Here is a 24794-nt window from a genome sequence, read left to right as displayed (position 1 = left end):
AAGAAAGAATGTGTGCGTATGTGTTGTCTGTCTTCACTCTGTGCACCTTCTGCATTAGGGTGGGGGCTGGTGTAGGTGTCTCAAATCACATCTACACACTCAATTAAAAAGCTGTGTTAATTTCTCCATAAAAAGGACTGCATAAATAGATCGCTCATCTCCATGGCAACCAGATGGATGAAGAAAAGCAAGGCGTACTTTGGCCACGGGAGGGGAAGGCGTTCACCCCCGGCCTCCCCCAGAGCATTCTGGGACATTAGGTCGGGCTTTTATCTGTATAGCCATAGCAAAGCTGCCTAACTCATACCATTAGGAAACAAAACAAAACACATGAATACTGGTAATAACACAAAAAGTTTCTATTCTGTTTCTGTTCCACAGAGTCAGTTAAGCAGATCAATAAATCACAACCTCTAGCCCTGTTTGGTAATAGGAGTTGGAGTTCACTGTGGTTTTTGTGGTTTTGTGCAATATGTGTGTGTCTGCATAATGGTTTGTGTTTGGTTTTTAAGTACCTTAGAGACAACACAGGCAACATGACATTTCTCATACACAAAGATATCAAGGGCCTACCCAAAAAAAATATATGTAAACGTAAACAGACAAGTAAAATATACATAAAAGACAAGTAAAATATATGTAAAAGTATGCTAGACAAAAGGACCAGTGCAAATCACTCACACACACATTCTCCCCGTGTGGGTTTCAGTCTGCCTACATATGCCAGTTCTATAATGACTACCCCAAATGCTACACTCCAAGCAGGCACTTTCTGCATATGGAATCAGACTGCTCTAAGAGCAGTACTTAGTTATAACTGCTTAATATTTTACACTGATGAACATTGCTTTAGGCAATTTCTGGAAAGGTATCTAGGACTCAGAAGGAAAAAAAACAACGCCCTAATTCCAGTCGGAAAAGTCCAAGACATTTTGTATGGTTTGTTGTAACTAATGAAACTTCACATTACAAAGTTTACACACCCAAGCCAACCTTTAAGGACACCAATTATCTTTGTGAATGAATAAAGTATCGTAAATAAACAATATGTTCTTCCTTAAAATACAGGGGGCATGAGTATACACACACATATGTTAAATTCCCATATAATCAGGCAGGCAGATTTTTATTTTTAAAGGCCAGTTATTTCATGGATCCAGGATACTATGCATCCTGACAAAGTTCCCTTGACCTTTGAAATTAAAATAGAGCCCACATCATCACATACCCTTCACCCTACCTAGACAATGGCATGGAGTACTTTCCATAAGATCATCTCTGAATGCAAATCAAACCAGTTATTAGGCTAACTGAAATAAAACCATACCAATCTAGGTATGGTGAAGGCTAAGAGAACTTTTTCAGGATGCATAGCATCACAAAGAATATTTCCCCATTTTTTAAGGCATTAAGATACATTTCCAAAAGATTTGTTATTCCTCTTTTTAGTCAACTTTACCATGGGTGTGTAAACTTATTCTCACAACAGTATATATTGGGTCTGTTAGTGGGTACTCCTTGTGTGTGTGTGTGTGTGTGTGTGTTTGTATGTATTTGTGTGTGTGTGTGTGTGTGTATGTGTGTGTATGTGTGTGAATTCTCAAAACATATTTTACACATCCAGCTCGAGAAATTTACAACAAAAGAGAGAAGACAGAAAATTGCAATAAACGGACCATTATGCCCTCTGTCCACACTCAACAAACACTGACAGGTCAATGGGTGGTTAGGGGCAATTACCATTAACAAAATTGTTGAGTTAGCATCGACCTGGCTCGAGGATGATCACCTCTGTACTGGCATCCGAGATGTTACCATTAAAAACAGCACAATTCTGTAAAAGAAAAACTATATACCATCTATCTCTCTCTTTATTTCATTCATTGCTGCAACCTGGTGGTGGACCAGGAGTCATTGGCATTGGATTTTAGCACCATCTCTTTCTCCTCTTTTCAATTGGTCTTTCGTGCTCTTTTTTCTGGTGGCCATCACTAACGATGGGAGCTGTCAGGTGCCCATTTGCTTTACTCTAGGCTCCTCTGGGGTGATGTGTGTATGCGGCTGCTAAGTGGTTGAGCTCCTCTTTGTCACAGCCCCAGCAGGGTGTTAAACACTTGCACAGCCTAAGAACAGCCCCAATACACAGGGCAACTTGCAGGGCAGGCAATGTTGCTGGGCAATGTTCCTGAGCATTTTTATTTGGGCACTTAACCATTAATATTGGGCAACATTGTTTGCTATCTGAAGACTTTAATTAATCAGCAGGCAACTTCTCAAGATCATCCAATCAGAATGTTAAGAACAGGTGCAGTGATTGCCTGGCAACATTGCTCAAAACATCGCCGCATGTATCATCACCTTTATAGCCATCGCATGCCATTGCCATAGAGAACCTTTACAATTAGTCCAGCACACACTCATAGACATGAGTGAGTACAGGGATAGTACAGCACGTATAGGGAATCTTCACCAAGCTTGACACATCCACCTACTCAACCAACCAATTTGAAATGAGGAATTTCCCTGGTCGAGATCAACCCTTGTAGAAACTCAAGCATTCAGTGTGCGTCCACACAGGGTTTCTACAGAATGCCATTTCCAGGGAAGCTGAGGATGACTTATCTAGGCTAGTCCTCACAAATGGGTAAAAATAAAAATGCTTCCAAGTTAATAACATAGCACCAGTTAAAAGCCAGTAGAGGTGCCACCTGGGACAGTAGACTGTTTGAGCACTGGATGTTTCTTCTTTCATAGAGAGTGTCCTGGTAACCTAATAACTACCAGCAACTGGAATGGGGTTTGCACACACACAAGGCCTCATCTTATGAAGGTTCAACAGGAATGAAAAAGATAGAGAGCATCTTTAAGCGAGTGACCCTGAACATGTCGAGTTTAAAGAAACAAAACACACAGACACACAGACACGGCTCGATTTACAGACTGAGTGCACAAAAATGTCTTGTTATCCAATTACCCAGTGCACTCCCACAGACACCAAACACTTCAAGTCCAAGGCTCTCCCAGATGCGACCCATCCAAACAACCTGTGCCATCTCCCAACACATACATGACTGAAGATAATGCGCGCGCGCGCGCGCGCACACACACACACACACACACACACACACACACACACACACACACACACACACACACACACACACACACACACACACACACACACACACACACACACACACACACACACACACACACACACACACACACACACACACACACACACACACACACACACACACACACACACACACACACACACACACACACACACACACACACACACACACACACACACACACACACACACACACACACACTCCTACAAGCCCACTCAAGGCAAGCCCACTCAAGGCAAGCACATACACATATAGAAATACCACACACACATACACAAACACACACCACACACACAGAGAGAGATGCATGATAAAATGGTGACCAATTCTTGCTCTCTGAGCAAATCAGCCACCTTATTCAGCAAAGGGAAATGGATCTTGAATGTAAATCTTCAATGTAAGTCTGTGACTGTCCTGCCCCCCAAATACACACACAAAACCATCACTGCAAACACACACACACACACACGGCAAACACATCCACACAAAACCATCACTGCAAACACATACACACACAACCATCACTGCAAACAGACACACACACCCAACCATCACTTCAAACACACACACAAAACCATTACTTCAAACACACACACACACACACACTCTTAACTAGCTTATTGGCCCTACACACGTACACACGTGCACTCATATGTAGTCATGTGTGGGTCAAATTGGTTGTTGAAACAGCTGAATGTCCTAGGGGCACACTGTCCCTTTTCTTCACGGACGCTCCTCCAAATGAAGTGGATTCAGTGACATGGGAGTGTGCTGGAGGGTGTGTGTGTGTGTGTGTGTTTGGAGTGGAGGTGAAGTGAGGCTGTGCTTGTGTGCGAGTGCAAGTCTGGATTTGCAGTAATGGTTTAAACTCAGGAGGCATACCTGTGTCAAAGGTAATCCTCATCCCCATGGCCTTCAACCAAAATCATCGATGAAAATATAACCACTTTGGGGACAGTACTGATGGTACTGTTGAACACCATACTAAAACACTATCAATATTGTTTTGGTGAAACGACTATTATAGAGACAAAGATAAACCAATATAATTACTAAAAGAATCCCTTCATGTTACAATCATGTGTTATTTCACACCACCACATTACCCTATCCAAACCTCCTTTCTTTTATCTCTGCTCTTCTTCCACCTTTCTTTTCTGCATCTCTCCTTTGTTCTTCTCCTCTCACTCATGTCCTCCCTCTCTCTCTGCTGTCCTTCTATCCTTTCTTCCACCCTCCTCTTGTCTCCCAGTGCCTCCCTCTGTTTTCCCCTCACAGTCACACTGGCACAGGACTCCCAGTAACACAATTACTGCCAGCGAAGGATTTACAACCTCACAGAAAGCAGATACCACACCGGTCTGCACACATACACACGCGCACACACACAAAAATGGGGTCAGGGGTGGTGTGTTAGGGGATGGCATTGGGTATGTCTGTGTGTTTCTGGAGTAGGGCCTATCCCTCTGACTGCCAACATGATGTGTTAATATGGCCCGGTCTTCCATACACATTATTGCCTTTACTCAACTTAGATCTTTTCTGCAGAAAAACAATTGATTTCAGGCTGCTGCAGGACAATGAGAATAAACAAGTCCTATATTACATGCTGCATATTAGACAACATTTGAATTTTTTTTGACTCTGAATGTAATAAGTGCATCCCCCTGTCCACACAAAGGCACAATAACACAAACACAGACACAGGGAGGTGGACCCTCATTCAGCACTATAGCTGCCACCATCACCGCCCCCCGCCCATCCCCCCCCCCCCCCTCCCTCCAGTCTCTTCAGCATTCACCTTCTCCTCTACGGATTTCTCCTTTAAGCTTTATTTAAGCTACTTTTAAGATAGTAGCTTGCCCATCACTAACTGTGTGTGCATATGTGTGTGAGTGTGTGTGTGTGTGTACACGTGTACGTGTTTGACTGTGTTGGGGTTGAACTCAACGCCTGCATCCTGCTCTGTGACATTTGAAACTCTCCAGGCAATGCCACAAAGCCAGCACCAGAGGGGTAGGGGTGTGGGGTGCGACTGTGTGTGTGTGTGCGCGCATGTGTGTGTGTGTGTGTGCATATGTGTGTGCGCGCGTGTGTGTGCGCGCATGTGTGTGTGTGTGTGTGTGTGTGTTTTTGAGGGGGAGGCAGAGTGAGGTGTCTGTGACAAGGCCAGAGCTAGAGGAGACCACAGGGGTTGGAGGGAGGCTACAAACACACACACACACACACGGACATGCACACACACACACACACACACACACACACACACACAAGTCTAGAATACCAGGGACAATGACAAGCTGTCCCGCGCTCATAATCACTCTGTACTCCGAGCCACTGAGAGGAACAGAGGGAGTGTGAGGGGGACGGGGAGGTGTGGGGGTGGCCGGCAGGTTGGGTGTCAATAGGGCCTGAGTACAAGGGAGAAGAGAGAAGAGGAGAGGACAGGAGAGAGAGGAGGGAAGAGGGGAGGAGAGGAGAGGAGAGGAGAGGAGAGAGAGGAGGGAAGAGGGGAGGAGAGGAGAGGCGAGAGTACAGGAAAGGGGAGAGAGGAGGGAATATCTGTTCACCCCAACCAGCTGCAGTCAGCGCTGCACCTGGAGTATAACTCAGATCACCTGACTAATCAACGTTAGTGTCTACAGATACATGCAAGAACATAAAACACATGCAAACAAACACAGAAACACAAAACCCAACTGTCAACAACAAGCGTTAAAGGCACACAAACATAGATACACACAATCTTTACACACAGATGTCAACAGGTATGAAAGCAGAGTAGAGAGATACACATGCAAACAAAATGCACAGGAAAATACCAAACCATTGAACTTACATTCTCATCTAAGCACACCTATACCCACCTGAAGAGAGAGAGACACGCACACAGACACATACAAACACACTTGACCACCATTACACCAGCCCTCCATCTTGGAGAAGAGCTGGTGTCCCCTGGCTCACCCCGGGCCAGCCGCCCTCTCAGCAGCTGAGCAGAAGTGTGTAGGCTGGGAGCAGGGGGTTGGGGGCAGCCCTATGAGGGTCCTGCCAATTCACGTCAATTTAGCATATTTATTTCAGCTGGAGGGGGGCAGCCTTTGAGATTACAGAGATCCCAGAGCTGATAGGGGCAGTGGCTGGGTGAAGGGGGGGGGGGGGTCGTCAATTAAGTTACCCCTGCAGGCCCACATTACATCCTAAACCGCCGATACATCACTGCCAACCAAACCAAAGCCAGAAGATACCCGGACACACACACACACACACACACACACACACACACACACACACACACACACACACACACACACACACACACACACACACACACACACACACACACACACACACACACACACACACACACACACACACACACACACACACACACACACACACACACACACACACACACACACACACACACACACACACACACACACACACACACACACACACACACACACACACACACACACACACACACAATCTCATGTTCATAAACACAAGCACTTGCCGACACCTAACTGCTCCCTGGCCTGTTCTCATGCTAATTGTCCTTCCCCTGTGCAGGCTCATGCAGGGGGTGGAGGGGGGGGGGGGTCGGTACTGATGTCACTGGTGATTGATGCTCATGTGACAGGAACAAGACGCAGGGGCCCAGGCACAGCAGTACGGCAGACGCTCATGTGACCTGCAGGGCGGCCGGGACGGGCCGGGACAAGCGCCGCCAGCTGAGATGGGGGGCGCAAGCGCGAGCGTCGTCGGCCCGGAGAGGGAGGGAGCAGAGTGGAAGCCCCCCTCCCGCTGTGTGCTCCGTGGGCGAGCGTTTCTGACGGGCGTCTGGTGCCGACACTGCCTGCAGCCAATGCTCAAGGAAATGGATTAAAAAAATAGCTAACAAAATGACCCAGCTTTTCCTCTTGGCAAATTTCTTTTTTTCTTTGTTTCTTTCTCTTTGTCTCTTCCTTATTTCCCTCTCTTTTCTCTCTTTCTTGTCCTTTTGTTCCCTGACTCACTATGCTTTCCCCAGCTCTCCCCATCTCTCTGTCTGTTGGCTGGCTCTTTTGGCTATGCCTGTCATGCTGTCTGGCTGCAGCAGACAGGTGGACTGTGGGCCCGCCAGACTGGCAGCCTCCATATGAAGCTCTGAATGAGGAGGGAGGAAGCAACAGTTGTTGGGAGAGTTGTTAACTTTGCTCTTCCACCTACACACACACACACAAAAAAAATACACATATAGACAGACACACATTAGCACAAACAAATGCATATACACATCCACACACATATGCGCAAGCAGACACACGCACACACACACACACACATACACACAGTGGCAATTCAGACTGTGTGCGTGCCTGCCTGCCTGTCTCTGAGCACCCCGTCCAGAGAAGGAAAGAGGCGAACGTTGAGGGGCTATTAATAGTGTCCGCTGAGACGCTGGTGTCAACTGCATGTGATGGCTGAATTGGCCGTCTGCTTCCTCCTGCATGTCCCCCGCTCATGGTGAAATCCGCCCCCCCCCCCCCTCCCCCCTGCACACTGCCTGCTGCATCAACTCGACCCCTTCTATCCCTCTCTCTTTCTCTCTCTCCATCTCTACCCCCCCTCTCTCCCCCTCCAATCTCTCTTTCTCTCTCTCTCTCTCTCTACACATTTCTTTATCACAACTGTCTTTCTTCCACCATAGCTTCCTCTTTAGCGTCCCAATGATTCCTTTTGCCTCTTTTTCTCTCTCTCTCTCTCCATCTGTCTTGCCGTCCCATTCACTACACTATGCTGTCCCCTCCCTCCTTCCCTGTCTTTCTCCCTCCTTTCTCACAATCCCTCTGTAGCAAATACTTCCTATTTATCTCCATGCACTCAGATGTGTTGTTTTTTGCACTCTTCCCACCCCATCAACTCTCTGTTCTCCGCTGGTTCTTTATCATCCATATCCAGCACCACCATCATTGCACTGTTATTTTCCCCCGCTAAAGGTCTCTAAAGGTCACGCCAGATGACGACTCACTCTGCCCTCCTTGGAGTGCTGCTCTGCCTCTCTTTTTTAAGTGGAATGTTCTGTGCAATAATTCTGACTTGGATAAAGTGTTCATAGACTTTGGAAGCACACTATTCTTTAAATAATGGCAAAAACATTTAACATATGTCTTGAAGAGATATTGCTATCTCCACTGTTGTGTGTAGCTGTGTTTGGCTCTTGTATTTCCTGAGAGACTGCTACTCCCTAAAGACACCTGTCTGCACTTCAGAGGAGATAACAAGTAATAATCTGAAAATGTCTGGTCTCACCCAACAGGGGAATGAATAGTACAAAAAAATTGGTAGACAAAATGTAAGACCCAATGACTCATGAATAATGTTAACATAAAAAGAAGTGAGTGTTACAGACACAGACAGTCACACACACATTCTCTCTGTCTCTTTGTGTCTCTCTCTCATTACACACACACAAATACACGGTTCTAGCATGGGACAGTCTGGTGGTTGGACAGGGGCGGAGCTACGTGGTGGCCAGGGGGGGCCACGGCCACCAGAAGCCACGGCATATCAGAAGAAAGAGGAGACACAGGGCTATCTATTGGTACCAAGTATATTGATGCTTCTGGGCTATAAAAACAGACAACGTGACTGCAAAATAACATCATGTACAAAAACCAACTCTCGTTTGAATTAGGCTACTCACGGACCCGTGATCGGATAGATATACCACGCATGTCAGATGAAAGAGGAGATACAGAGCTATCATTTGATACCAAGTACATCCTTATGGGTTATAAAACAGACGAAATGACATCAAAATAAACTTCATATAGCTCGACTTACCCCACGTTTTTGTGTGTTGTGGTGGCAAGGCATGTAGCCTACATAATCCAACGCTATCATGTGTTTCTCTATGGCAAAGTTCATAATGCGGTTTTGAGATCCCAGCAAATTCCTGCATGGCATCCAATTCGAGAGTCACATTGCATCCCAATTTATTCGACAAAGAAACACCTTTTTGCCTTCACTTTGTTCGTGACAATGCAGTAAAGTTGTTTTAGAATCATCATGAGTGTACACACAGAACATGCAAACTCGGGTTCAGTCAGGTCACATCAGTTCGTGTCACAGATATGGAGCGCAGAAAGGGCATTTTTCATTACTAAATAAAAAAATGGCATTTATTTCTGTAAGGCGCACACCACATGTCTGTAAATTGCTCAGCCCCAAAGCCCCCCTCCACCATGGTTCTTATATTGCCAGATTCAGGACAGTCTGCCCTACACATACATGAAAGTCATGTCCAGCTGACAGAGATACATTTCAAAATAAGAATGGTATAATACAATTTTTGTCTTTGTAGCCTATTATTTAAAAATCTAAATTAAATCAATGCAAGTATTAATATGAATTGGTGGCAGATCTGGGTAGCCTAGACTGTTCTGAAAAAATATAGCATATGTATATGGAACTGACAATGACCAGGATAAATGCTTATAACTAAGGTAGTGAGAATGGCCAAAAATAGAGTAGGGCTCATAGGGCTTTTTTTTTTCGTAAGGCACACACCACATATTTTTCACATTTGCTCAGCCCCAGAGAATCCCTCCACCATGGCAATGATATTGCCAGATTCAGGACAGTTTGCTCTACACACACATGTGCCAGCTGACAGCTTGCAGTGGTGAGATACATGTTAAAATATATTATTTAAAAATCTAAATTAAATCAATGCAAGTATTAATACATGCAATTGTGGCAGATCTGGGTAGCCTAGACTCTGCTGGGAAAAAAACCCAATGTATAGCATGTGTGTATGGCACTTACATTGACCAGGATAAATGCTTCTGACTAAAGGTAGTGAAAAGGCCCTTAAAACAGTCTAGGGTTCTATGGGTTAATTTCTTAATTCAGAGCTATGTTACTTAAAGTCAAGTACTTGGAGTGGATATCAGAAAGAAATATAGTTTGGCCATCAGTATAAGATTAAATATCTGCATACAATATTTGTAGTATTTATTATTGTTCTTTAACATCATTTGAATAAGACTGATTAAGTAAGGTGCATTATCATAATGTACTTTTTTTATAGCATTGGCCTATTTATGGAAAACGATTTGGAGTGGACAACAAACTGACCTGTGTATCAGTGTTGGCTTTACACAATTTATTGCCATTATTAAAATAGGCTATACTAATCTTCAAAACTTTTTGAGTAGTTTTCAAATGGTAGTTTTGATTCCCAAGTGCCACCCCAATAAAAAGTCTGGACCAAGCTGGCCCCCCCTATAAAATAATCCTGGCTACGCCCCTGTGGTTGGACCATAAATGGCCTCATTCATCGACTACAATAGTCTCTCCATTAACACTCCATACATGGATGGACACAGTATATGGATGGACATTTCATTTCCACAACAAAACCATATCAAATATTATCTTTGGATATGTACTTGTGCGGATATATCCAAAGATATATCAACACAAGCATATCCAACACAACTTCAAGAAGCTCTTGTATAGCCAACTCTTCTGAGTACCTCTTCTCCTAACACATCTAACAATCCAACACACTTACCATACACTTCCTGTCTTCCCTTCTACTTCCTTCTCTCTCCATCACTATCTCATTCAACTGCACTTTGACAAGTACTCTAACTTTTGCACTCTCATCCTCTGGTAGTCTCATGGTGTTTGTAAGGTAGTATTTAGTGTTACCTAGGTCTTCTTTGCAATGTATCTTCAATGTTAATCCTCATTTAGTAAATAACTCTGGGTAATAGTGTCTGCTAAAGAAACAAATATACATGTAAATGTAAACTAGAACCAACTACAACTAGCCTAATTATTCTTAAATCAACAAATAAGGAGAAACCACATTAATAATCAACACATCACCAACACATTACACTACCAAACCCCCATTAACACACACTGTGTGTTTGGTGAACAGTTTCAAACACAACCAGACTCAACCAGTTAGCTGTGTGTGTGTGTGTGTGTGTGTGTGTGTGTGTGTGTGTGTGTGTGTGAGAGAGAGAGAGAGAGAGAGAGAGAGAGAGAGAGAGAGAGAGAGGGACAGAAAGACCCATTCACTATTAAAAAAGCTTAATTAAAATCAATAATGCTGTGAGTGGATAGGAAAGCTAAAATAGGGATGGGAAAATTAAGAGATTTTTAGAAAACATTTTGTGAAAGAATAAGCATAAAGTGAGAAAAATCTCCATCTTCCTTTTTTATCCTACTCCCTACTCCACAACACTGAAGTAACTGCAACCTTTACACTAGTATTCTGGTCTGACCATTAGGCAACACGGCACAATAACGCTGACTATGTCACACAAAAGACATTTGGCTGACATGGGCAAAGCATTTCATAGTCTCCATTTGCTATGGAGCTTATATGGGGAAGTGCTCCTGGACAGGGGGTGGCATCTCAGGTAGAAGCAAATGGATTGGTAAGCTCTATGGACCCCAGACACAAAGGATCCTTGCTCATACTTATTTGCATGCCTTACACTTAAGGGTCTTGGTTTTCATTTGGATAAAGTAAATTTTTCTGTAACTAGCTTGAATACTAAAACAAAACATGATTATAATTTAGTAATCAGACATGTTATTTATTGGCCATGGCCTAAGTATCTCTACTGTATACCAAAATTACACGTTGTTACATGTTTAAGAGAAATCTCAAATAGTTTGATGGCGGAGTTGGACGATAAAACAGCAACAGCTAATGGCCAGATCACGACCTCTCTGTGACCGACCCGTCAGAGACAAACCTCCGCTTTGGAACATGGGGTTAGGCTGGCGCTTGGCAGTTACCACACGGCACAGCAGGACACTTCTGGAAAATGTTACAGCCTACTTACTAAATATGTACATCTATTACGCGAAATAACTATTCCATAAAGGTCCATTGTTATTTGCCAAAATAAATAGCTCAACATATTAAATCTGGAATGGCTACGTAGCCTACGATCGCGCGCGTAAAAGGCGTCAAAAAGCACTCTCTGTCGTCCGTGATGCTTCGAACATGACACACCTCTCCATCTCATTGGCACTGGGCAGACACGCAGGCTCACGGCACGCACATAATTCAACTGATGATTAAACACTAACAAGTGATGTGTTAAATTAATCGTGTATTTACAAGACAAGCTTACATTTGTTTTAGTATGCAACACAAGGGAACAGGCATATGCCATATGACTTTCATTATTTGGGGTGGCACCGGTCGTGCCCACGGTGGGAATGACGGGGCATGAGCAACTACAGGACACTTTCAATGAGTAGTAATATCAAGTGTGTGTGACACATAGGGATAAAATTGAGAACCGAAAGTTGCTGGCAATTTACCAGTTGCATGGTGGCCCCGCGGGGAGAAAACCCCCTCTGAATTTGCATATAAGCAAATAAGACAGGCTGCCCGTCGCCTTGTATGTATGTATGCTATTGTGTCAAAAGAAAAGACACTTACACTAACCGTTGCCTTGATGGGGACGTACAGGACAGGTCTGCCAGAGCCCTCGTTCGCATTTTCGTCCTCAGCGCTCCCGACCTGAAACCCCTTGGATTTCACCCAGAATTTAAATTTGGCGTTGATATGGTTGCTCTCGAGGTAGACGCCGTCGGAGTCGTCGCCTTGCATGAGGGTCTGGAGAATTTTGTTGTATTTTCGTCGGGTGACTGTTTTTGTTTTACCCGAGTCACCATAAGTCCGGAGACACCAGTCCTGAAATTCACCGAACATCTCTCCTTCCCACACAACGGGGCTCTGGCTACGTTTCGTTGACACCACGCTCGTTCTTTTGGTTGACATCGCTTTTTCCGTACGAAAACCCCAGCCCTCCAAACTGAAAGAGCTATATATTTCTGTGTAAACCACTCTCTGCTTTCTGTAATGAACTAAAGTATTCTCTGAGAATATATCAAGCTACTAGTCATCCTTATTTGAACAAAAAAGAAATGGTTCCCAATCTATGAAGATTTGTGAGCACGCACACCTGTTTGCGGAATCGTTTGGTCTCCTGTCCCAAAGGATGACAAACAAATGTCAGACCCACGAGCCTACCCTCCACTGAGGAACTGAGAGAAGGGGCTGTCCTACGAAACGGGTATCTCCCACCTGTGTCTTGTTGGTCCTCTGGCTAATTAGGTCGTTTTTTTGTCTTTTTTGGAAATATGAAGGTAATGGCTACGCTTTGGTAAATAAAAATAACGGATACCAAATCACGGATAGGCTATCAAATCACGGATATCAAACCACTAACAACGGATAAATGTGTCGTACAATTGACTAGAATGAAATATGTATATTCGTCGGGCTGTTGAGCGTGGTGCAAACGCCAGCTAATAAAGCACCATGAACTGTGCTGAATAACCTGCGTATAGGCTACACCCCCTCTCTTTCAACTCCACCACCTGATAGCCTAGTCCACTAGTACACCACCTGTTAGAATCGGACGGATACGCTGACTGCCCCGAATCGCTTATTCTCTCTCTGTAAAGGGCATGAAGCTACCCTGACCAGTTCTCGAATACATTTTGGGTATGACTCAAACAAGGATACGGAGCAACGTGATTTGGGGACGGTTTGTGGTCTGTTCCACCCCTAAAGCGCACCCTGCGTTGCTGGGACTGGGTGCGCACGATACAGGAAGTAGCCTGTACGCTATCACTCAGCAGCAGCCTAAAATGAAAACGAAGCAACGTGGCTGTCCCAGGAGGCGAAGAACACCTTTCACTGTGAGACACGTTCCTATTTCTAAAAAAAATCGTTCAATTTGAACTTGAGCGCCACTGACATATAAAAAAAAAAGAGTTCATAGTATAAAACGAAATTTAATCGACACCCGTATCCGAAAAGGCAAATAAAACATTTTGTGTTTTGTTAGAAAATGATGAACATGAATTACGAAGCGAATAGCCATTCAAAATAATCCTGGCTTCATTCGCGTGCGTGTTTTTTTGGGAAGTGACATCTTTTGTCTTTGCTAGTGCAGCTCGTTGAGGCTCTCTCTGTCCTGTTGGATTCACGATCGTTTTGCGTTGTGTTTTAGTTTTGATGTCTGTATTGAAGATGGTCAATAAAGCTTGACGGCTGGATCAGGATCGGTGATCAAAAGAATTTATTGTAGATGGTACATCACTCACTAACCGAGCACAGGCTAAGTCTCAAACAGTAAAACTGCACAGAGTCTAACAGGTGTGGTAGTTAGTAGAAGCGGGCTGCTGCTGAGCGTCTTGGCATAAGATGCTCCCCGAGTCGCTTCCTCGATCCGTCTCGAAGTCCAAACCTGAGACAAAGCCTGTTATACTAAAATCATATCAACGTAAATCATGCCAACGTGGAAGGTACCAACCACTGTACAAAACCCGGCCCTGGCCAGATGGAGATACTAGCCCGAATAGGCAGACATGCTGTCTCCCTCGGCCCATGTTATCACTGATGTTCCTCAGATGTTCCTAAACATCGGCCTGTATGACCTTCCTGCTGGTACACAGGCCTAAGGCACAGTTATGTACAATAATATGAACCTCTCCCTGTTGTATACTACACACAGTAACACAAAAGTAACACAGATGAACACATCAGAATACATACAGAAATACCCCAGATTTCTACAGTCCCCCCTCTTGATCAATTAAAAAACACAGATTTTTATAGATCATACAAAACAAATAAAAGGAGTCTGATGTGGTCTAAAGAACAGAGGACAAACCAAGACAAGATTACTTCTCTAGCACTTTGAAAAAGGAAAAAGTGCCGGTGTCTTAAAAGAAAACATAATAACTGATTTTGTTCCGGAGGATTGTCTTACACATAAAAAGAAATTAAAAAGGAAAGGAATCAAACCCACATCCCCGGTTCATCCCGAGGCTGGGCAGGAGGTACTCTAACAGGGGCCAATCTTGGAGTGGTAGTGGTGGCACGCTTGATGATACACAACACCACTTGGATAGCTAAGTAGATGACAAAGATGGGAATGAGCAGGGGCAAAATTAACTGGACAATCTGAGCAAACAGGGAGCCACCCCAGCTACTCAACCAACCTCCCAGGGACCAGCTACCATTATCCCGCTTAAGCTGCTGCACGTTGGCGTAAATATCTTTGATGTAATTGGAGACATTAACGGTCGAGTCAGGCACATAAGTACAGCATTCCTGTCCAATCAGAGCACAAGCACCTCCCTTACTGGCCAAAACCACGTCCAGGCAGAGCCTATTCTGAAGGGCAACCTGTCTTACTGCATACAGTTCCCGTTCAATGTCTGAAAGAGCGCGTGCAGTGTCATTAGCTACTACATCAACAATGTGTACCAGATCTCTAATCTCATCAAGCGCCACAGTTAGGCCATAAATTGGAATTAAAGCGGCAAAGAATCTCTGTGTCGGGGTTGCGACAATACTGTGACCCCCAAAAGCGTCACGCTTAGTCCTAGGGTGTATAGATGTTGACTCACCCACCAAATGTTCCCTCTCCACAATCCTCACAGCTGGAACAACATAAGCTAAATAACAGGAGCCTTGCCAATTAGGGGGAAGATAGGAATATGCATACTGTCCACACACAACATATGGGCAGATGCTCTGACCTACCACCGACCGTCCACTCTTGTCGGCCACCCAACAGATCACACCACGTGGGGCATAACTCAATTTAAGCTTAGTAGGGGGCCCTCCGACCCATGGAGGATTTGGAAAGATGTCATCAGGGGAACCATTTGTAGTACTGTTAAAGGCTGCTACATACTCTGGGATGGTAAAGGGGATGGCTATGTAAGGATACACTTCAGAGGCAGATTGCATTAACCCGCATACCCAACACGAATGCTTACGCTTGGCCTGGGCCAACCCATGAGCCGTCTTCAGGAAAGTGTTGTCCTTGTGCACATCATGATGGCTGTCATACAGAGTATCAGTAACAATAACCAGGTGACACAGGATAACAGCACAACAAAACAACATTTTCGGTGACATTTTCAGATGATAAAGGAGACACACAAGAACAGTTACACAACACAGAATTCAGTGAGCTGATCGCTGTTAGAGAATGATGGAGTTGAGGATTCCTTCGGGAAACAGAGTCTTTTTGGGGAGAAGTGCAGGAGACCGGCAGGCAACAGTTCAGTTCAGAGGCAAAGTCTCTGTCCCAGATGTTGTCTGTGGCTCCCGGCAACCTCATAGGCACATGTGGAGTGAAAAGAAAGAGCAGTATCAGTTGAAGGATAGTCATGAAAACAATAGTATATATAATCATCTATTATAGGGGTGTAGCAACCTCCCAACCCTGGTCCCCCAGTGAGTCCCCGGTTAACCCGTTGCTGCGTGTTCAGCTCCCTTACGGGTGTCCCCAGAAACCAACCTCTAGAACCAGGACTACAGGATTACTCCCCCCTCTTGATCTAGCTTAACTGTAATCATTCTCAAAAATCGGCAATTGTAATTGTATCCTCAGATTAAACATTTCATATATCAGTAATCACACATATTTAATCATCAAAATCAATTATAAGACTTATCTAAGTCTATAACTTTTCATAACATGAGTTTGTGTCAAGAAGAGTCCACTACCACAACACTCTGAGCATGTTCGGATTCTCAAAGGAAAGATTCTACCCTCGGATCCCTAACCTTTCATTTCTCCTGACGTCATAAATTCCCTATCATAATGAAAGTCTCCCGTGAATCTTCCCCCCTCTAGTTCACACCTCACCCCTAAAAGAAGATTGGCGAAAACTCAGATAGAATTCGTACCCTCCCCAAGTGCGTCATGTTTCAGGCGGTTCTATTAGTTTGCAATGGCTCGCATGTATCCACTTTTCTCTCACCCTGGACCTTCACTGCCAACTGTGTTATCAACAAAATCTGATATGGCCCATCGTACTTTGCCCCTAGCGCTAACCTTTGGGGCTTGTGAACCATCACCCACTGACCTGGCACTAGAGAGTGCCCACCTTCCGGAGGGTCTCCCCACGCCTCTTTCACTTGATTAGCCGCTGTCTGGACCGCTTCTGTCAATTGCACACAGTAGTTCAGCATTGCATCTGATGTCAGGTGGATGTCGGCTTTCCTCAGATCAATCGTGCCTGGTGCAGAGAAAGGCCTGCCAGTCACGATCTCAAATGGGCTGAGTCCTGTGTCTCTGTTGCTTGTAGCACGCATGCTACACAGGGCTGTTGGTAAGGCGTCCACCCAAGGAATGCCTTCTTGATGTTTCTTGGCCAGTCGTTCCTTCAACGTCCGGTTGGCTCTCTCCACCTGCCCAGAGGATTCTGGGTGGTAAGGGCAGTTCAGGGACCATTGCACATTCAGCATGCGGGCCACCTCGGCGCAGACTGCTCCAGTGAAGTGTGTTCCGTTGTCTGAGCAGATCTGTTCTGGCAAACCGTATCGGGGAATGATGTCTTTCACAAGGACTTTGGCAGTGTGTAGTGCAGTTCCGGATCGTGCAGGGAACGCCTCGATCGATCCATCTAGAGAACTTGCACAGAACAATCAGAACGTCGCGATAGCCTTTGCACTTTGGAAGAGTGATGTAATCTATCTGAAGAACTCTGAAAGGCCCTGGTGGAGCAGGTGTTTTCAATGTTGGCAGCTTGACCTTTCTGTCGTGGTTGTTTTGCCGACAGGTGGCACACCGCTTGACGATGTCCCTGTCCGTTGCTGTGAACTTTGGGGCCCACCAGACCTGTATGAATCTGTTCCTCATCTTTTCCACTCCCACGTGTCCAAGTGAATGAATTTGCGTCGCCAGGTATGGCAGAAAACTTTCTGGAGCCACTGTTCGTGTTCCAAACCTCCACAGGTTGTCGTCATGGAGCTTCGCCGCATTTTCAATCCAAGTCCACTTCTCTTCTCGGCTAGCGCTGTTCTGCATGTCTTTGATGTTGGCCAAACTTTCCCGTTTTCCCTCTTCAGATGTTTCCTTGACCTTCTTTGTCATTCTCATCATGCATTTCTCGTCGTCATTTTCAAAAATGTTCCTGTTACCGTTAGATCCGTCCGTGTTTCCATTTCCGTGTCCATTCTCGTTAGTCGTTTCGTTATCCCCCCCCTCTCTTTTTCTTGCGGCTGTTCTTGACACCGCATCCGCCATTGCATTGCCTCTTGCTTCAATGGTGTCTTGCCTTGTATGTGACTTTACTTTGATCACTGCCAGGTCTTTTGGCAGCTGCATTGCATCCAACAATTCTGCCACAAGCTGTCCATTCTTGATGGGACTTTGTTTCACACACGGAGGTGGTTTTCCAGTCAGTCTGACGGGTTCCATTTCCAACAGTCCACAGTCATTCTTTCCCCTAGCCCATGCTGGATGTTCCAGGAGATCCTCTCTTTTTAGCCTTCTCAGGTTCCACAAGACTTCTCCATCTCCTTCTCCAATGGCTATGGTGACTGGGGCTGTCTGCTTCAGACTGCATTTTTCTCCGGTTGGTCCACCAGCTGTCTTGATGATGCCTGACAGAGGTATTTCGTGTTTCTTCAATAGGTCGGAAATGTTGGATGAAAAGACTGTAAGTTCAGCACCAGTATCAATCAAGAATTCAATTTCGATGTGTTCTTCACGCAAGGCAGTAGCATAGAGGGTGTTATCGGTTCTCGCTGGTTGGTAAAGCACAGACACGCCGTCGGTGGTGGCTACTGTGCGCACAGGGCATATGAGTGCCTCGTCAGCTGACTCATCCCCGGCATCCCAGTCCTCCATCGCTGGCCTGGTTTTCATTGTCTTAGGCCTTGTTACCGGAGCAGTCGCTCCCTGGGCAGCATTGGATGTAGATGCCCCATCATTCACTGGTGCAGGTGGGGGTGGGGGAGGTGGGGGTGGGGGTGGGTGAGGTAAAGAGTTGACAGGTGGGGGCGGGGGTGGTGGTTGTGGTCGGGTAGGGAAAGAGTTGACAGGTGGGTGAGGTGGGTATGGGCTTGTAGCCAGTGGCATTGGTAACAACAATAGAGGAGGAGGTACTGAAGCTATGGCTAGTGGCTGTTGATAGCCATACTGGAGTGGAGCAGTTTGATGATGGTTGGTTGCAGACGTTCTTCCTTGTCTTTGTGGATTGTAGAAAGCAGTGGCTGCTGATGGGGCCAGAATGATTTGTTTCGTGTCACCTGCTGGCTGTTGATCAGGTGGGGTTCCCATAACAGCAGCATTCTGTCCAATGAAGCTGTCTTTATCAATGTCCACTGCACTTCTAGATGTCTCCACCATGGCATATGGCGCTGTTGAGTCCAAGTCAGGCAGAGTCGGTTTGAGGCGGGTGCTTGGTTGCCTGTTGCGACCCCCGCCCACAATAGGTGCCGGGGTGTATGGGAGGAGTTGGCTCCTCCCCATTGAGTGGGCCTCTGAGACCACTCCTCTTCGCCTCATTTCACTCTGTTCTGGCAACACATCTGCTTCCATGAGTTGCTCCTCCAAATCACGTCTTTCAGTCTCTGTTCTCCAAATCCTGTCTCGGATCTCTAATTCCAACTTCTCTAATGTCCTTTGTAATTTTTTCTCAAATTTGCCAAATTGTAATTTCACTGCCATCCAATCTGACACATAGGCCTGCAACTTAGTTTTCCTACCAAGACCCATATCTGGATTGTGCTAATATCAATTAATATTAAATTGTACTATGTGTTTCGTGCAGTGACGTGATCCTTTATTTAAACTTTTAACTTAAATTTGTCAGTAGTGTGTGATGTTTTAGTGCCAACTTTTGCGATTCTGCTTTGGCCAAAGAAAAAAAAGAACCTCTCTCTCTCTCTGTCCTTCTCCTTTTTTTCCACACACACTCACACACACACGCTCGCTGCTCCCGCCAGGGAAAAGAAAACACTCTCTCTTTATCTCTCTCGTTCAGTAAACTGGCACTTGGTAAATTATTTTACTCACAGCATGAAGCCACAACAATAAATTTCACCAGTGTCAGTTCCACTTAACTCAGACTATTTCCTTTCTCCCAAAAACCGGCTGGACAACGACAACAATTAATGTCTCACTCACACCTTTAACAATCTCTCGTTAAATTCACAGTTGACCAAGTCAACAAAAACATAGGTTGGAAACCCTATCCCACTTTTCAATTACTGCACAACCAAAACACCCCCCTCTGGTGATTTCGTCTCCTCTCTGTATCACTGTAACGCTAAGTTTAGTCCTAGGCCATTAAACTAAACAAAGACCTTGAGAAACAACCACACAGTTCACTTCAGCAACAATGACTGTAGCAACAGTAACTCCTTCTATTTTCTCTTCGGCACCCGCACAGCATTTATCACAAAACCCACACAGCTTAGCATGTAATGGCAGTACAGAAAAAGAAAAGCTTTAATCCCCCAAGCTTGTCCGTAGTTAATCGATTACTTCTTTTAATTCGTTCACGAATCTATTCCAATTACCCAAAATATGTGTACACTTTAACCGTTTACTTTTTATCAGAAAACTTCTTATATCCAATGACATCTAGAGCTCATCAATCATTGATATAGGTATATAGGTATGTTACTTGTCAAAACACTTAATGACACAAACTTCAATACTCCCATTAATGTGCAGCTTTAAATAAAAAAAAATTCTAATTTACTCCCTAAATTATGTCTATTTTTTAACTTTACTCTTGGTTCTTTTCACGCACAGAGGAGGAAAAAACTCTTTCACCTGGTCAGAGTTTCTTCACTGCGGCGGGTGCACACGCACACAGCGTCCTCCCTCTTGGTAGGCTTCCAGCTGCGTTGCGTTTTGCGTTTAAGTTTCAGTTGCGTTTAAGTCATTTTGCTCTCTGTTGTTAGTTGCTGTTGTGGTCCCATCTATGCGCCAGATATGATCTCGAAATCACTCAAGCAAAACAGGCAAATAGAGCTTGTTGTTATGCCACAATCTAACCTAACGTGCCTTTGATATTAAGTTAGTTAAGACAAGATTGATTTCATTCATTGGATCATAGCCTACATATTAATATTGATTGTGTGTCATGAGTTGCAATGATGGACATTGGGAGTGAAACGAGTGAAAACGATTGTCTGAGTGCAAATTAAAATTGAACCAAAGGACTACTACTAGATTACTAGTAGTCAACATTACTGTTGTGGACATATTCATTAGACAACCAGAGCCACAGAAATTAAGATTGATAGGTTCACTCCAAAGCGCTTACATCTATTGTCTCTGCATAAACTTATTTTAGAATGTTAGTAGGAATCACCCAACCTGAAATACTGCAGGTTTTACCTAAGGAACTGAGGAACTAAATTGTTCTACATTTGTTTATGTTTCTATTTCTCTGTGTCTTCTGCATTCATAATGATCATAAATCTGAGCGTTTACCCACCACAACTGGAATTGTACAATTTCAGTGCAGTAGATGAGAATTTCACTTGGTCAGTCAAAGGGAATAAGAGCAGATATAATTTAAAACAACCTTGAAAGAGCTGGAGTCGCTGCTTGAACATGCCGTTCCCAAATGGCTGTGTTTGGGTAAGCGTGGTGCACTATGCCTGGGTTAGTCTACAGGACTCCCACAACAGGATCCCTCCTAGTCTAGACGACATCAGCACTAATAGAGCTGATGTAGTTCCCGCACAGCTCAGGAAAATAACATAACAACCTGTTCTGTGCAGTACGGAGGACACCTATCTTTAGTTGTTAATAATGATTCCTCACAGAGGCTCTATCCCGGCAAAAGTTGCTGTTATTATTCTTGAAGGGAATAGTTCCCTGAGTTTGTGTGTGTGTGTGTGTGTGTGTGTGTGTGTGTGTGTGTGTGTGTGTGTGTGAAAAACAGACCCTCTCTCTTGGCCCACCTCCAGGCAGTTTGGTGCACATGAACGGTTGAGGTGACACCTGTCCTGATTGTTTAAAACAAGCCCTCTCACAGTCCCTTGACACCAACTAGAGTACAACTGGTCATGCTTGTGTGTGCATGTCTGTGTGTGTGTGTGTGTATGTGTGTATGTGTGTGTGTGTGTGAGAGAGAGAGGAAATATCATACTGCACACCAGCACATTAAGATAGTAGCATCTCTATTATACCCTGTGCCTGTGGGGGTTCTAATGAATATCCTCCCATCCTACGCAACCCCACTCACCCCTCCACCCCTCTCTTCTTGCCCTCCCTCCCTCTCCCCGGAGCCGGAGTTAGAGCCCCAAGACAAATGTCAAAATAGTCCCATACAATGGGAAGTGAAAGTCTGTTACAAAACCTCCCAGAGCTCACTCTTCCTCCCTTTCCCCTTTCTGTCCACGGCGCAGGAGGTTTGCAGTGGGCTGGTTGGACAGAAAACTGGACAGTCATCTGCGGTTAACCCACCCGTTTTTTTTTCCCCTCTGCAAAAAAATACACTGGAGGCCCTCTCTGTCGAAATCCCAACCGCTCAGCTTGGGGGACACCAGACCAAAGGAGTTTTGGAACTACAGTCCTTTTTTTTTTAAATGTTTCTTAATTTAGAGGATTCGGTTAGATAGAACATCATTTTTTACATAACTTTTTAATGTGTCAGGATTATGATAACTGTCAAAGAAGTTGCAAATTGGTGTGTCACTGATGTATCATAGAGTTATCACTTTCAGAAGTAGATCTTGCGTCAGAGTAACAATAAAAAATCCCAATGTGTTATACAAGTACTTGAGGACATGCATGCATCCATACACAAAGGTTAGTTTCTGAGATACAATGCTCGCACTCTCTTGATGTGGATTTTTTCAGTTCAAATTGACATTTGAACTTCCCTTGATTGATTCAGTGCTGACAAAGCATGTGTAAGTCAAACTGTCCCACCAGAAAACAGGAACCTGCCTAAGAGTCAGATAGAGGGGTTGGTTTCCTAATTTATCGATGGTGTGCCCAGAGTTTCAACCACAGCTAAGCCAATTATCAAGGCCGTAGCCATGATGTCAACATTGGGGGGGACCAAATCTGTGGTGCGGTGTGAATTTCAATAACATTATTTCAATTCACATTTCCTGCCATGCAAAAATATTATTAAAATCACAAACAAGTCATTAGTTAAGTCAGTATTAGGATATACCAAACTTTTGACGGACATAGGCACGGAGGGATTATGAACCTCTGGGCATAGATGCAAAAAAAACCCTCCCCTGTTAAGATAGGGGCGCCCTGGGGCATATTTCCCCGGAAGACTTAAAAAAAAATGACCCTTTATATTATGACGACTTGTGAGTTTTGTGGAAATAGAAGAGAAGGGCGGAGAAGCAACTTCACACAGTCTTAGGCTTCAGGGCCCCCTGAGCTCTTGGACCCAGTAGGTCCATTCAATAATCCATCCCTGGATATAGACCTGTGGTATGACTCCATTTGTCTCCAAAATGTATCATTTAAAAGAAAATACAAACTAGAGTATCTTTGATAACCTCTATATTACACCGAATGCTTACTCATAGGTTTGGACCTATAGCCCAATAATATTTTGTATTTTGATTTTATTATTCTGGCAGCAAATCACACAACATGTAGAAACACAGCCTTTTTTTGGTGACTGGAGGTGGAAATTCCTTTCTTTGGTTATTGTCCGCGATTCACATTAACTGTAGGCTATCACCGCCATTGTAAAAGTTTTTTCAACTTTTGTGCCGTCGCCACATTTGAGTGCTACGTTTTGCCTACGTGGATGCGCGATTGAGCGCGAATCTAAATGTAACATGCAAGATGCAACAACCATTTCTAAGAGGCTTATAAACCGGTTCATTTCTGACATTACTACTAGCATATGAATCCATTATTTATGTTGTAAGACATGTGAAAGAAATGAATGACACAGGCACGCACAAATTCAAATAAAAGGACACTTTCGCTTTTTCACTTTCGCTATCATTGCGAGAAAATAGGCTACAATATGGAATTGTTTCAAAGTTCCCTTTGAGTCTGATCAGCTTCAAAAATGAATGGGGTTTCCTTAGACAGTGCTACACCTTTCCAACAAGTTTTGTGAGAATTGTACCGGTATCTTTTGCGATAGGCCTATTCTTGACAGCCCGCACCGCAGCAGGGTGCAGGAAGCTTTTGATAGCGCACTCCTCAAACGATAAACACAAAACCTCCAGGACAAACCACTCACAGTGTAGGCTACTCTCTCTGAAACCATCAACAGGTCACTAATTTGTACGTTACTTACGTTTGATTGCATTTCAGATGGCGGGACTTGTTGGTTTCTGTAATAGCCTATAGTGTTTTTTTCTTTCTTTATTTTATGTCCGAATATTGGGGGGGACATTTTGGTCACGTCTGAAAAGTCTATGGTGACTATGGCCCTGCCAATTATACTCATTGGAACCTTTTTCACTGAAGTATTTTCATTTGTAAAATTCCATTCATAAAGTATAATTGTCACAGGCACCGTCTACAGTGTAAAATACAGATACAGATTTGTGATTTGTGTGTGTGTGAGAAACCTTATGTATTGAATGTTATGCCCTAAAGCAAACAAAAAAGTATGTTGTGTGTGGAGAATTATCGGTGTGGCTTAAATCAGACCTATGTCAACAATCCCTATCCAATTAGGCATGACCCAACAATTTTGCCTTAGTGACCAGCAAATACCACCACATAAATAAAGAAAACTATCACTTTGTATTAATCATCATTCTTCTCCAAAGAGGTATGCATACATTTATCACAACATTGTATTACAACATTGTGTATGATGTGTGGTTTGTGTTTGGTTCTGTGC

General features: G+C 44.3%; 2 protein-coding genes across 3 annotated transcripts in view; both read right to left on the bottom strand.

The window, feature by feature from the left end:
* The window catches only part of nol4lb (nucleolar protein 4-like b), an 86531-nt gene extending 73106 nt beyond the window's left edge, over positions 1–13425 (bottom strand). The window contains exon 1 of one of the 2 annotated variants that reach the window (XM_076275791.1): positions 12607–13425. In XM_076275791.1, the coding sequence (XP_076131906.1) occupies positions 12607–12948 (342 nt within the window). In that variant the 5' untranslated portion in view covers positions 12949–13425. The remainder of the gene's footprint in view (positions 1–12606) is intronic. The other variant, XM_076275792.1, reaches the window with a different exon arrangement.
* A 1311-nt stretch (positions 13426–14736) lies between these two features.
* On the bottom strand, positions 14737–17592 carry LOC143114967 (syncytin-1-like). The gene has a single exon (XM_076276810.1). It carries the CDS (start codon positions 16108–16110, stop codon positions 14980–14982), a length of 1131 nt encoding a protein of 376 aa, XP_076132925.1. The 5' UTR covers positions 16111–17592; the 3' UTR covers positions 14737–14979.
* Between the last annotated feature and the right edge of the window lie 7202 nt (positions 17593–24794).

The sequence above is a fragment of the Alosa pseudoharengus genome, unplaced genomic scaffold, assembly GCF_046254945.1.
Source record: "Alosa pseudoharengus isolate Yale_2024_CS ecotype anadromous, Long Island Sound unplaced genomic scaffold, YU_APseudo_1.1 YU_APseudo_1.1_scf_9, whole genome shotgun sequence".
In the NCBI taxonomy this organism is placed as follows: domain Eukaryota; kingdom Metazoa; phylum Chordata; class Actinopteri; order Clupeiformes; family Clupeidae; genus Alosa; species Alosa pseudoharengus.
The sequence above is the reverse complement of the archived record's forward strand: the minus strand, read 5'-3'. Positions and strand labels throughout refer to the sequence as shown.